Source organism: Nerophis lumbriciformis, linkage group LG20 (genome assembly GCF_033978685.3).
Source record: "Nerophis lumbriciformis linkage group LG20, RoL_Nlum_v2.1, whole genome shotgun sequence".
Lineage (NCBI taxonomy): Eukaryota > Metazoa > Chordata > Actinopteri > Syngnathiformes > Syngnathidae > Nerophis > Nerophis lumbriciformis.
This window is the reverse complement of record NC_084567.2, coordinates 18,495,001-18,509,439: the sequence shown is the minus strand read 5'-3', so window position 1 is coordinate 18,509,439 and position 14,439 is coordinate 18,495,001. Positions and strand designations below refer to the sequence as shown.

At 39.2% G+C, this 14,439-nt stretch overlaps 1 protein-coding gene across 1 annotated transcript in view; it reads left to right on the top strand.

The window, feature by feature from the left end:
* The window catches only part of cemip2 (cell migration inducing hyaluronidase 2), a 107,732-nt gene that overhangs the window by 92,452 nt on the left and 841 nt on the right, over nucleotides 1–14,439 (top strand). Inside the window, exons 16-24 of the mRNA XM_061980561.1 lie at nucleotides 1,018–1,195; nucleotides 2,414–2,629; nucleotides 2,688–2,899; nucleotides 4,743–4,925; nucleotides 5,011–5,230; nucleotides 11,686–11,787; nucleotides 11,866–12,011; nucleotides 12,093–12,199; nucleotides 14,202–14,439. The exon at nucleotides 14,202–14,439 is cut by the window's right edge and continues 841 nt beyond it. Coding sequence (XP_061836545.1) covers nucleotides 1,018–1,195; nucleotides 2,414–2,629; nucleotides 2,688–2,899; nucleotides 4,743–4,925; nucleotides 5,011–5,230; nucleotides 11,686–11,787; nucleotides 11,866–12,011; nucleotides 12,093–12,199; nucleotides 14,202–14,404 — 1,567 coding nt within the window. The 3' untranslated portion in view covers nucleotides 14,405–14,439. The remainder of the gene's footprint in view (nucleotides 1–1,017; nucleotides 1,196–2,413; nucleotides 2,630–2,687; nucleotides 2,900–4,742; nucleotides 4,926–5,010; nucleotides 5,231–11,685; nucleotides 11,788–11,865; nucleotides 12,012–12,092; nucleotides 12,200–14,201) is intronic.

Genomic DNA, 14,439 nt, shown 5'->3' with positions numbered 1-14,439 from the left:
TGAAATAAAGTAACTAGTACCTGTAACTAGTTACTGGTTTTCAGTAACTAACCCAACACTGATGGTCATTGCATAAATCCGTATTTTCCGGCCTATAAAGCACATTGGTATATAAGCCACACTTACTCAATTAATATATATATATATATATATATATATATATATATATATATATATATATATATATATATATATATATATATATATATATGTATATATGTATATATATTTCCATATATTAGCCGCACTGGACTATAAGCCACAGATGTATACGTTGTGAAATGAGTTATTTACACAGAAACATTTTATAAATGTTTATTTACTTACCTTAATTGTTTACAAACGGTGTCTGTAACACGGCAGTAAAACGGCTGATCAAACAAAACAAAATTAATCGTCATGCACCCACTAGCTGCGGAAGCTAGCTCTACAATCAGCTAAACAGACTCAATTTGTGAAAAAAATGCCACTTTAAGCTAATAATACTGACACGGACACTTGTATACGTGTTAGCATATTAGTTAATGCTAACAAAACTAGCTTGATTACATTACGATAGCACGTACAAATATGCATGTAAACACTCCTACAGACATCACACATGGGACGGTTTAGTAAGTAAGAATTGTTTTAGTTTTATTGTAAAACTTAAAAACGTTGCTTGGGGAATGAAGAATCCATACGAGTAGAAACGCTATGGACGATTAGAAGACCAAACTTCCGGCAGGAATTCACATTTACCCGGCAGCACCTGCAGTGAATGAACTAGTCCAAAAGATGGCGCCATAGCACAAACAATAACATACAATTTCAGTGTATATGCATGCGTTTAATGAAAACTATTTGCATTATGACCGTCAGCAAAGAAAAGCCCATAAATCAACCGTACCGTTTTATAAGCCACAGGGTTCAAAGCGTCGGGGAAAAGTGGCTGCTTATCGTCTGGAATTTACAGTAGATCATTTTGTTTAAAAAATAATAATAATTCTATGTCGTTCTCCCTCTCCTTCACTTCAGGACGTTCCCAATCCGAGGCTTTCAGATTTACGACGGCCCGGTGCGACTCACACGGAGCACCTTCCGTGCTTTCATCCCTACACCAGAACGATACACCAGCGCCGTGGGTTTTAGCCTGAAGAACACCTGGCAGCTCACGCCCCGGAACAACATGTCCCACCTCCACTTCCACCCAAGCGTAAGCAACGTAGTCCTCCTGTAGTCCCATTGAAATCAATTTGATTGGCGCTTGGCCCCCAAAACAGCACAATTTTAACATGTAAAATGTCTTTTAAATAAAAATGACACTTTTAGACAACTAATACTGCATTAAAAACAATAGAATGTAGTACAATAACTTAGAGAGTAGACTTCTATAGCATCTCCTTAGAGCTGCTTCTCTGTCAAACACACCATCTGCAGCTTTTCCATATTTTCATGGATTAATGTCCGCCTTTTAGATATTATTTGTGCATCCTCCTGCTTCAATATGGACCTGTGTCCATACTGAATAAAACAAACAAAAAACACTACAACCAAAAAAATATAATCGATGGATATATCTGAAGTTGATCTACAGATTTAAGCGTTGAAAGTAGAATTTTTTTAAATAAATTTTTAAAAGTGGGGCCCTTTTGGATCCCCAATAATTTTAGTGGGATTTTTTGGGATAAATGTATTTTCTTAAAAATTAATAATGAATTAAAATCAATGTTGGTATGAATTATTGACCTACAAAAGGCTGCAAATATTTCACATCAAATATTCAACTTTGAAAAATGTTTTGTGGGGAAATATTTCTCATTTTGTTTTAGCCATAAAAAACAAAGCTTTCTTTGACAAAAAGTGCATAAAACTAATGAAAAAAAACAACAACTTATAATTGACAGATATATCTGCCGTTGATGTAGAGATTTAAACGCTAAAAGTAAAAACATTTTGGGATTTTTAAATTTTTTTTTAACATTGATGATCCTTTCTTTTAATAACTGTCCTCGCTCAATAAAATCAATGTTATTAGTTATTGACCTATTTTAGGCTCCAATTACTTCACATCAAATATTCCACTTTGAAATTTTATTGGAGAAAATATTGCATATTTTGTTTTTGATATTAAAAAACAGTTTTTTGGTGGCACAACACATTCAAAAATGTTTTTACTGTATATAGACAGATCTGAACCATAGATTTAAGCATTGAATATTAATAACAAATAATAATTACATATTACTTTTAGCTAACATTTTTATGACTTAGACCCTTGACAAACTTGAGGGGAGCCCTATAAGTTAAAAAAATATCTGTATATCATATTGGTTTTGAAAATGAAAAATAATAATGGCCGCCGCATGCTTACATTTTTTAGTGTGCGAAAAGTAAGTACTTAAAAATGCCATTTATCTATTGTTACACTCAGGTGGATCTCCGAGCATTCTTCGGTCGCCCGGGGCAGTGGTTTGAAGAGAACGACCTGGACGGGGACAAGAACTCAGTCTTTCATGACGTGGACGGCTCGGTGACCGGCTACAGCGACACCTATGTCGGCAGGAAAGACAATTACCTGATCCAACATCCCGGCTGTGTCAACATGTCGCCCTGGAACGCTGTGATTTGTAGCGGCCGCTATTCTCAGGTACTGTCGTGTCTCATGTCCAATATACAAACACACACACACACGCACTCTTCTGCAGGTGTACGTCCAGACCCAAGGAGCTTCCGATCTCGCGCTGTCCATCAATAGAGACGAGTACCCCGCAGCGCCCCTGGTTCTGAGGGGCATTAACAGCCAGGGGGCGCTGTCGCAGCAGTATCAGCCCGTCCTGATGATGAACAAGAGCTACACGCTGCACTGGAGCGGAACTGCCCCTCGGGAGGTCGTCCTCTCCCTCATCAACTTCGACAAGTGAGACATGAAAACAATCACCTTTTATCTTTACAATTTGAAATATGAATATTTAGTTTCATTCATTGTGTGTTTTATGTATATATATTGTACACCATGAGGACAAAACACATTTTAATCACATTTGTCTCCTCCTGGGCCAGATGTTATTTCTTTACATCAGATGTCTTCAACAGTTTGATTGATGGGATTTTTTTTTTGTTATATTTTTATTTCCCCCCCACAAATATTTTGTTTTTATTATACAACTATAATGTTGTTTATTAATGGCAGTGACATGGCCGCACCCTCACTGTACCTTGCAGCTTTGCAATAGAAATACATTTACAATATTAGAGCGCTCGTTGATAGCTAGTGATTAACGCTCCAGTTGCCACCTAGCAATTAGCGGTCCTAGTTGCCAGATGGCGATTAGCGACAGGAGCTGCCACTTAGCAAATGGAGCGCTTGTTGCCCCCTAGAAATTAATGGCCCTAACTGCCAGGTGGCTATTAAAGCGGCAGTTGCCTGCTAGTGATTAGCGCTCCAGTTGCCAGCTAGCAATTAGCAGCACTAGCTGCCATTTAGCAATTGGAGCGCTAGTTTGTATTTAGCAATTAGTGGCCCTAGCTACCAGGTGGCTATTAGGGTACTGGTTGCCAGCTAGCATTTAGCAGCTCTATCTGCCATCAAGCAATCGGAGCGCTAGTTTGCAACTAGCAATTAGTGGCCCAAGCTGCCAGGTGGCTATTGGGGCGCTAGTTGCCAGCTAGTGATTAACGCTCTGGGTGCCAGATAGTGATTAGCTGCCACTTAGCGAATGGAGTTGCTCCCAAGCAATTAATGGCCCGAGCTGCCAGGTGGCTATTAGAGCACTCGGGTTGCCACCTAGTGATTAGCGGCCCTAGTTGCCAGGTAGCGATTAGCAGTACTAGCTGCCACCTAGCGATTAGCAACACTAGATGCCACCTAGCAATTGGTGGACGTACCTGCCAGGTGGCTATTAAAGCGCCAGTTGCCAGCTATTGATTAGCGCTCCAGTTGCCAGTTAGCAATAAGCAGCACTACCTGCTATTTAGCAAATGGTGCGCTTGTTGCTCCCTCGCAATTAATGGCCCTATCTTCCAGGTGGCTATTAGAGCGCTTGTTGCCAGGTTGTGATTAACGCTGCAGTTGCCACCTAGTGATTAGCGGCCCTAGTTGCCAGGTAGCGATTAGCAGCACGAGCTGCCACCTAGCGATTAAAGACACTAGTTGCCACATAGAAATTAGTGGCCGTAGCTACCAGGTGGCTATTAAAGTGGCAGTTGCCAGCTTGCAATCAGCAGCACTAGCTGCCACCTAGCAATTGGAGCGCTGGTTTGTAGCTAGCAATTAGTGGCCCTAGCTACCAGGTGGCTATTAGGGCGCTGGTTGCCAGTTAGTAATTAGCGCTCCAGTTGCCAGCTAGCATTTAGAAGCACTAGCTGCCAACAATCAATTGGCGCGCTAGTTTGCAACAAGCAGTTAGTGGCCCTAGCTGCCAGGTGGCTATTGGGGAGCGCTAGTTGCCAGCTAGTCATTAGCACTCCAGTTGCCATTTAGCGTTTTGCAACCTAGCTGCCAGCTTATTGGCCGTCAGCGAAGAAAAATACATAAATTGTATTTATTTTTTTCACACATGATATATAAGTAGGGGGTCCCCGCTTCCGCTCTGCTTTATTTGATCAAACAATGTGCATAAAGGCATGTTTTAAGAGTTATCAACACCTTCAAAATATACCAGATTTTTTGCACCCTGCAGATGTAATGGCGGCCGTCCCAATACTTTTGTCCCTACAGTTCGCATCCAGTGCCAGTGGCTAAAAGCTGTCTTTCCTTGCAGGGACGACTGGGTGCTGATTGGACTGTGCTACCCAGCAGGCACTGCCTTTCAGGTCATGGCCGACATCAACGACAGGCAGACCAACACTTTCGATGACATCACCGACTACGGGCCCGTCTTCTCTCTCGCCGAGCTGGAGTCGAAACCGTTGGAGAGGAAATACTTCTTTGACCAAAACGTCGGGTGAGAACGCCGAACCACTTTTTTTCCCCCCTCCAACTAATACGTAAATAAATACACACTTCTTTTTCGTCTCATTTCCCCGCAGCTTGCTGTGGCTCTACCTTCGGGCCCGCCATGGTCGTGATGGTCACAGCTACTGCTCCTTCAAAGGCTGCGAAAGAGTAAAAATCACAGCTACGACGTCCTCCCAGCAGACCTGCAACTGCACCGGCAAGGCCTATCCCAAATATGCCAAAATCCCCTCAGCTGCGGTGCCCATGCCGGCTGAAAACACACAACCCTGCAAGGACTGCGGAGCCAAGCAGGTTTGCTTTGTCACATCATTGTTACATCGCATTTTACAGATGTATTTTTACAACTACAACAGAACTACATTAGCATAAACAGTATAAATAATTATAGTGAAGTAAATAGTCACTAGAATCCGTGCAATTCCGGTAGTCAAACTGAAATGCTAACGTTAGCATGCCGACACTTGTAATGCAACATGTACCAAGTGCACTCTTAGCTAGAAAAGCTAGCATGCTAACAGTTAGCATGGGTCACGTATCAAGTTTAATGACTGTAAGGCAGGTGTGTCCAAACTATAACCCACCGGGGTCTTTAATTTGGCCCGCGAGACGGCTGTTCAATAAGGAATTAATTGGGAGTGGTGTGTTCATATTATATTACATGCAATTAACCAGCTGTCTGATAGCTGAAGATATAATGCCATCTAGTGGCCATTAAGGGTAACTAAAGTCAGTGACCATTATACTTTCATGTAAATAAAGCGCAGCTATTAACTGTATGTTACAATCCAAACAATCTTCTCTAGTCATGGTGCAGAAAAATGCAACCAGAACAAAAATTTGACAATCATGGTCACACATAACACAATCTGCTCACAGAACTTATTATTAAAAAAGTCCTATTACCATGAAAAAAATCTAAATTACACTCATTTAAATCCATTAAAATATGTAAAACACTCTCTCCATACTTATCCATGTTTGGCGCATTTTAGCTGCTTGATATTTCTGGTTGATAACAAAACTTTAAGAAGGTCGTCACGCAACTCAACAAGGTAGGAGTTTAACTTTTACGTACTCTTAATAACCAATTCTGAAATATTTTAATTATACATCTATTATATTATTATAATATGTACACATATATATGTAGGCTTTATCTGTGTATATATATATACACACATATAAAGTCGTGGTCAAAAGTTTACATACACTTGTAAAGAACATAATGTCATGGCTGCCTTGAGTTTCAAATAATTTCTATAACTCTTATTTTTTTGTGATAGAGTGATTGGAGCACATACTTGTTTGTCTCAAAAAACATTCATGAAGTTTGGTTCTTTTATGAATTTATTATGGGTCTACTGAAAATGTGACCAAATCTGCTGGGTCAAAAGTATACATACAGCAATGTTAATATTTGCTTACATGTCCCTTGGCAAGTTTCACTGCAATAAGGCGCTTTTGTTAGCCACCCACACGCTTCTGGCAAATTGAATTTTTGACCACGCCTCTTGACAAAATTGGTGCAGTTCAGCTAAATTTGTTGGTATTCTGACATGGACTTTGGACATGTGTGTGGACAATGCCATGTCCACACACATGATTTTTGGTTGTCCTGAAGAATTTGGAGGTAATCCTCTTTTTTCATTGTACCATATACTCTCTGTAAAGCACCAGTTCCATTCGCAGCAAAACAGGCCCAGAGCATAATACTAGCACCACCATGCTTGACAGTAGGTATTGTGTTCCTAGGATTAAAGGCCTCACCTTTTCTCCTCCAAACATATTGCTGGGTATTGTGGCCAAACAGCTCAATTTTTGTTTCATCTGACCACAGAACTTTCCTCCAGAAGGTCTTATCTTTGTCCATGGATCAGCAGCAAACTTTAGACAAGCCTTAAGGTGTCGCTTCTGGAGCAAGGGCTTTCTTCTTGCATGGTAGCCTCTCAGTCCATGGCGATGCAAAACATGCTTAACTGTGGACACTGACACCTGTGTTCCAGCAGCTTCCAATTCATTGCAGACCTGCTTTTTGGTGGTTCTCGGTTGACTCTTGATCATCCTGACCAATTTTCTCTCAGCAGCAGGTGATAGCTTGCGTTTTCTTCCTGATCTTGGCAGTGACAAAACTGTGCCATGCACTTTATACTTATGAACAATTGTCTGCACAGTTGCTCTTGGGACCTTAAACTGCTTTGAAATGGCTCCAAGTGACTTTCCTGACTTGTTCAAGTCAATGCTGAGTTCCTTTGACTTTCCCATTGTCGTGTTTGTAACCGAGTCTAATGACTGCATCACATGAGCCCTATTTAAATGGGCTCAGAGAAGTCAACAGGTGTCATAATCACTGACATGAAGTTAAGAGGCCATGCCATGAAGCTGATTTGATTGTAACTTTTCTACATCACCAAAATGGATAATGTATGTTGGTGTATGTATACTTTTGACACAGCAGATTTGATCACAATTTCAGTAGACCCATAATAAATTCATAAAAGAGCCAAATTTCATGATTTTTTTTGTGACCAACAAGTATGTGCTCCAACACTCTATCACAAAATAAGAAGAGTTATAGAAATAATTGGAAACTCAAGACACCCATGACATTAAGTCCTTCAAAAGTGTATGTAAACTTTTGACCACGACTGTGTATATATATATATATATATATATATATATATATATATATATATATATATATATATATATATATATATATATATATATATATATATATATATATACATACACACACACAAATATATATATGTGTGCGTGTGCGTGTGTGTGTGTGTGTGTGTGTGTGTGTGTGTGAGTGAGTGTGAGTGTGTGTGTGTGTGTGTGTATGTGTGTCTCGTTACCGGTACTTTGAATGCAGTTGAGACTAACGTTTTGATACTCGAACGGTTCCGATGCGATAAAAACTGTAGGAGAAGGAGGGCGTCAACCTTTACGGGATAGCTGAATCAGAATAACATATACTGAAATTTTGCAAATGTATCAAAAATATAAAACAACAAAAATGACAGGTACATAAGTATTCACAGCCTTTGCTCAATACTTTGTTGATGCATCTTTGGCAGCCGTAGCCCCCTAGAGGGCCAGCAAAAAATGTCTGTTTCATAAGTGAAAAAATAATGACTAAAGTGATGAAGCTGTATTTTCATTTGCACTTTAATTTTATTGACAGTTTAGTTAACAAATGTATTTAACATTAATTTAGCTTATTTATTTGAGCATTTATTTAATGTAAATGTATTTATCATTCATTTGAGTCCCTTCTTATGCAGTATAATTGATTAGATAAGGTTTATGTGCTAAATAAATAATCATCTTTGTGATTAACACATGGTTTCATGTCATGTGACAAGCTTGTTAACTGCAAGTACCGTAGGTTAGATATAATTACTGAATATGATTGAAATCAAAAGTAAGATTAATAATTCAGTGTTAATATTTTAGTTAGTTAGTTAGTTAATATTTTGAGTGTAAAAGTTCGGCCCCCAAGGTTAAAAAACGCCTGTTATAAAGTAATTTTTCTCGTTTGTAAGTAAACATTGAAGAGTAATGACGCCACGTCACTTTTTACAGTGTGTAGTTAAGTCTGGTCATGTGACTGCCAGGATCCGTTTGATTGGTGAAATGGTGTCATGTGATCAATGTCTCTAACAAGTCAAATGTATACATATTTGTAATGCACTGTAAAAACAGGAAACATAGATTTTTCGATAGAAAAAGTAGCAAATTAGAATTTTGCGGGGAAAAAACAGTGATACAGTTTCTCCATGTACAGTAATGCACTATGAAAAAATAGCCTTAGATTTTACAGTAAAAAAAACTTGCATTAACATAATACAGCAGTGGTACTGTTGTTCAATTTACAGTAATTTAGTGTTAAAAACAATGTGAATTTTACAGTAACATTTTGGTGTCTGAGCTGCCGGTTTTTTCAACCAGAAAATCTTTTTTTTTTTTTTCACAAGCTAACTAGTTGCGTTTGAATTTGAGACCCCTGCTCTAAGGTAAAGTTGTAACTTTTTGACGCTAAATGGAATATGATAATCTTGGTCGCCAGGCTTCGCCCATGTCCTACAATGAAAACCTAAACGCTTCAAAATTGATCATCCTCCATACATCTAATCTGTGTGAGAACTGGTTAGAGAAAATACTTTTAAATAAATGGAGAAAATGAAAATTATCTTTTTTGAATGTTTTGAGGTTAAAGGTGTACCGTATTTTTCGGAGTATAAGTCGCACCGGAGTATAAGACGCACCTGCCGAAAATGCATAATAAAGAAGGAAAAAAACATATATAAATCGCACTGGAGCCCGGCCAAACTATGAAAAAAACTGCGACTTATAGTCCGAAAAATACGGTACATAAAAGATGCAGAGTTGTATGCTAACTGAATTAGTCACACAACTGTGACAATTTCTACTACCTTATGATTAATTATTGCTGGTATGAGGCTGAATTCCTCCCTTGTTGTGTTGTATGGTAAATATTGCTGTTTGGCCCGCAGACCATTAGCACATTTTCACTTTGGCCCTTGGAGGCAAAACGTTTGGGCACCCATGCTGTAAAAAAAAAAATTGGAGCGATCGGAATGAAACTCAATAAAACAAAGTGAAAGTTGCGTGTGGTCATCACAAACATACTCAAGGAAAAGCAGCGTTTCCCCTAATGTCATTGAATGTGGCGTGCCGCCACAGCATTTTAATTACCGCCACACCTTGAAAATTAGGGCTTTTTTTTTTTACTTGAAAACAAATTAAAGTACAAACCCCGTTTCCATATGAGTTGGGAAATTGTGTTAGATGTAAATATAAACGGAATTCAATTATTTGCAAATACTTTTCAACCCATATTCAATTGAATGCACGACAAATACAAGATATTTGATGTTCAAACTCATAAACTTTACTTTTTTTTGCAAATAATAATTAACTTAGAATTTCATGGCTGCAACACGTGCCAAAGTAGTTGGGAAAGGGCATGTTCACCACTGTGTTACATCACCTTTTCTTTTAACAACACTCAGTAAACGTTTGGGAACTGAGGAGACATATTTTTTAAGCTTCTCAAGTGGAATTCTTTCCCATTCTTGCTTGATGTACAGCTTAAGTTGTTCAACAGTCCAGGGGTCTCCGTTGTGGTATTTTAGGCTTCATAATGCGCCACACATTTTCAATGCGAGACAGGTCTGGACTACAGGCAGGCCAGTCTAGTACACGCACTCTTTTACTATGAAGCCACGTTGATGTAACACGTGGCTTGGCATTGTCTTGCTGAAATAAGCAGGGGCGTCCATGGTAATGTTGCTCCAAAACCTGTATGTACCTTTCAGCATTAATGGCGCCTTCACAGATGTGTAAGTTACCCATGTCTTGGGCACTAATACACCCCCATACCATCACAGATGCTGGCTTTTCAACTTTGCGCCTATAACAATCCGGATGGTTCTTTTCCTCTTTGGTCCGGAGGACACGACGTCCACAGTTTCCAAAAACAATTTGAAATGTGGACTCGTCAGACCACAGAACACTTTTCCACTTTGTATCAGTCCATCTTAGATGAGCTCAGGCCCAGCGAAGCCGACGGCGTTTCTGGGTGTTGTTGATAAACGGTTTTTGCCTTGCATAGGAGAGTTTTAACTTGCACTTACAGATGTAGCGACCAACTGTAGTTACTGACAGTGGGTTTCTGAAGTGTTCCTGAGCCCATGCGGTGATATCCTTTATACACTGATGTCACTTGTTGATGCAGTACAGCCTGAGGGATCAAAGGTCACGGGCTTAGCTGCTTACGTGCAGTGATTTCTCCAGAATCTCTGAACCCGTTGATGATATTACGGACCGTAGATGGTGAAATCCCTAAATTCCTTGCAATAGCTGGTTGAAAAAGGTTTTTCTTATACTGTTCAACAATTTGCTCTCGCATTTGTTGACAAAGTGGTGACCCTCGCCCCATCCTTGTTTGTGAATGACTGAGCATTTCATGGAATCTACTTTTATACCCAATCATGGTACCCACCTGTTCCCAATTTGCCTGTTCACCTGTGGGATGTTCCAAATAAGTGTTTGATGAGCATTCCTCAACTTTATCAGTATGTATTGCCACCTTTCCCAACTTCTTTGTCACGTGTTGCTGGCATCAAATTCTAAAGTTAATGATTATTTGCAAAAAAAAAAATGTTTATCAGTTTGAACATCAAATATGTTGTCATTGTTTATTCAACTGAATATGGGTTGAAAATGATTTGCAAATCATTGTATTCCGTTTATATTTACATCTAACACAATTTCCCAACTGGAAACGGGGTTTGTATTAAAATATATTGGAGCTCCCAGAAATCACACAAAGTCTGACGCTATTTTTAACTTACTTTTATTACCAATCTTATGATAACAAACGGCACAATTCCAACAGGGTTTACCTCCCGTGCAAACACATTCGTCTCATGAGTCCGCACTTCACAACAACACTTCCTCATTCTCCGCCAATGACCTTTAAGGCACATAAAACATTAACATTAGCTAGTCATTACAGTATGAAATGATATATATAGCCTATTATTTGTGCACTATTGACAAGGGATGCACGGAAAACTTGACCACCAGAAAAAAGACTTTGATCATCGAAAACCGTGCTCCTGAAACCGGATGTAAACAAAACGCACGCCATTGTCTGGAGCGTTGTCAGCATGTCTGTGATGTGGACTTGATTTGCTGCTTCTTTTCCTCAGCGTGTGTTCACGAGTGAGCCGTGGACGTCCTACCTCCAAACACGAGTCAAGTCTCTCAGCGTGAGGGAGCAGCAAAAAGGCGACGGCGAGTCCTTTATTGCTGTGAGTAGAACACGCAAACAATGCACATCACGCCTTGGCCTGTTGGCAGCCATGTTATTTGTGTCTGCCACCGCACAGGCTAATGAGGACATGGTGGCCTTCACTCAGCCTGGCTATCTCGTGGTCTCTGTGGACGCCTGCTCGGGAAAAGTCACCACGAAGGTCCAATTCTCCAGGATGGACACCAAAATGAAGCATCACCTCGAAAATGGCATACCGGCCAAGTGAGTGGGGGGGGGGGGGGGTTGACTTGCAAGTTTAATAGGAGGGTTCAATGCTGACTTGTTTCTCCTGCGGGTGTGAAGGTCCATAGTGCTGATGGCCACACATGGTCAGCCTGAAGGCCTGGCTGATGTGGCTCCATGTCTTGTCTCCTTGGGGCTGGCCAAGGCTGCTGATCTTCACAATAAAGGTTGGTGGCGCTCTCACTGCAAATGTAATACTGAAAATATATAATTTGACTAAATAAACTTTTATTATGGGGGTGAACCTTTGGGCACCTAGCGATTCAATCCGATTCCTGGGGTGATGATTTGATTCAGAATCGATTCAAACCCATTCTTTTATTTGGTCAAATAATTACAATTAAACTTTTTCAAAACAGGTTACAACAGCTAGAGGGAATAAAACTCGTTTTTATTATGGCTGGCCTCAGATGACCATGTTAAATGTTGTGGCAATTAGGGGCCATACTGGGAATTTTGGTACCGTATTTTTCAGGCCATAAGGTGCTCCGGATTATGCGGCGCATTAAAGGGTCATATTATATATTTTTTGCTACATTTAAAAGACTTCCTTGTGGTCTACATAACATGTAATGGTGGTTCTTTGGTCAAAATGTTGCATAGATTGTTTTATAGAACATCTTCAAGTTACTTTCTGACCGTCTCTTCAGGATGTGTCGTTTTATTTACGTGCCTCCACTTCGACAGCGTCTTTTCCGCGTCATCTTTCGGTAGTTTGTAGCGCTTCCATAGCCAACCTACTCACAGATTTAAGTTACAACTGTACGTTACTTTGTATTAGAAATGGCAACAAGAAAATAGAGAAAAAGGAGATTACTGACTACAGACTACAAATTTCGGGACTTATGCAGATCGCATATACACATTAGCAGATACCAGAAGGTAAGAAAAGTTGGTTGTGGATCATTTTTGGGAAACAAAACGCCAGATAATATGTCTGCTAATAGGTACAATATTGGGGTCCTTATATACACACCATAATAATACCACGTCTGCGTACCACAAATACCACAGAGTGGGACCGGACAGCACGGTAGTATGCTGCTTGATGATTGGTCAACAGCAAAGAGTGGTGACTGCTGAGGTTAATTTGTGTCTTTAGTACAAATGTTTTTTTGGAGACTGAATTAATTTAACTGATTTTTTTTCTACATCCAAATATGCTGCCAATTTCAATGAATAAACATTTTTCAGCAAAATGTGTGTGTTTAAAAATTCAGTTTGTTAAAATACAATGTTTTAGAATTCAGTGTGAAAAATTTTAATTAAAAAAAAATCGATGTATGAAAATTCAGTGCAACATTTTTTTTCAAAATTCAGTGTAAAAAAAGTTCAATGCAGACAAATTCAGTGTATAAAAAGTCAGTGTATAAAAAATTTAGTTTATAATTTTTTTTTGTCAAAATCAGTGTGTTTGTCTTTTGGTCAAAGGTTACTCTCCAAATGGGTTTATTTTGTGATTGACATCGCCTTTCCAATGTTCAATCAAAGCATTTCAGTTTTTGCTGATATTACAATCAGACACTTGGCCCAACCTCTTTTGCCACTCCTCTCTCATTCCTAAAAGCAATATAATATCTGAATGTTTTTTTATCTCTCTCTTCTTGCTTTTTTCCTCCTTTCTGTAGCAGCGTAAAACTTTTTCCTTTGTAAATTGATGTTATTTGGCATCTCAAATTCTTAAAAGACCTTAACTTTTAAAATTTCAGTGTATAAACATTCAGCGTAAAAAACAATTCACTGTAAAAAAAAAAATCAATGCAAAAAATGTAGTCAAATTTTTTAATAAAAATTCAATGTTGAAATTTTTTTTTTTAATGTTAATAAACAATTCAGTGCAAAAAAAAGGGGTTGCTTCTTGTAATTAACTGTTAATTTACTGCAAGTGAATATTGAGTTTTGAGGCAACAAATAATTCTTCACTGTAATTTAAAAAATGTCATTTTTAAACACACAATTTTTTACTCAATGAAGTCATCAGCATACTTTGATGTTTTAAAAAAAAATCAGTTAAAAAAATTCAAATGCCAAAAAATAACGTACATAAATTCTGTGTCAAAAATAGCTTGTGTAAAAAAGACACAAAAGAACCTCCGTAGACTTTGTCCTAATTTGATGCTCAACTTGGTGTAAACATAGCTGCACTGTCTACCCGGTCTCTCACTGCAGAGAGTCTGGCACTGTGGGCCTTCCAGGGCCACACCCCCCACCCTCCTTGGGTCTGGCTCCTTGCGGGGCAAGGGGACGAGATCCTGGGCTTGCAGGAGCGCTACTTGCCCCTGGGTCTGGAAGCGTACGGCTGCTCAGTGTCTGCATCTCAAAACGGCCGCAAAGACCTGGAGCTGCTGAAGGAAGCCACAGGACTTGAGTGAACCAATGTGAACTGCACCACACACACACTTCTTGC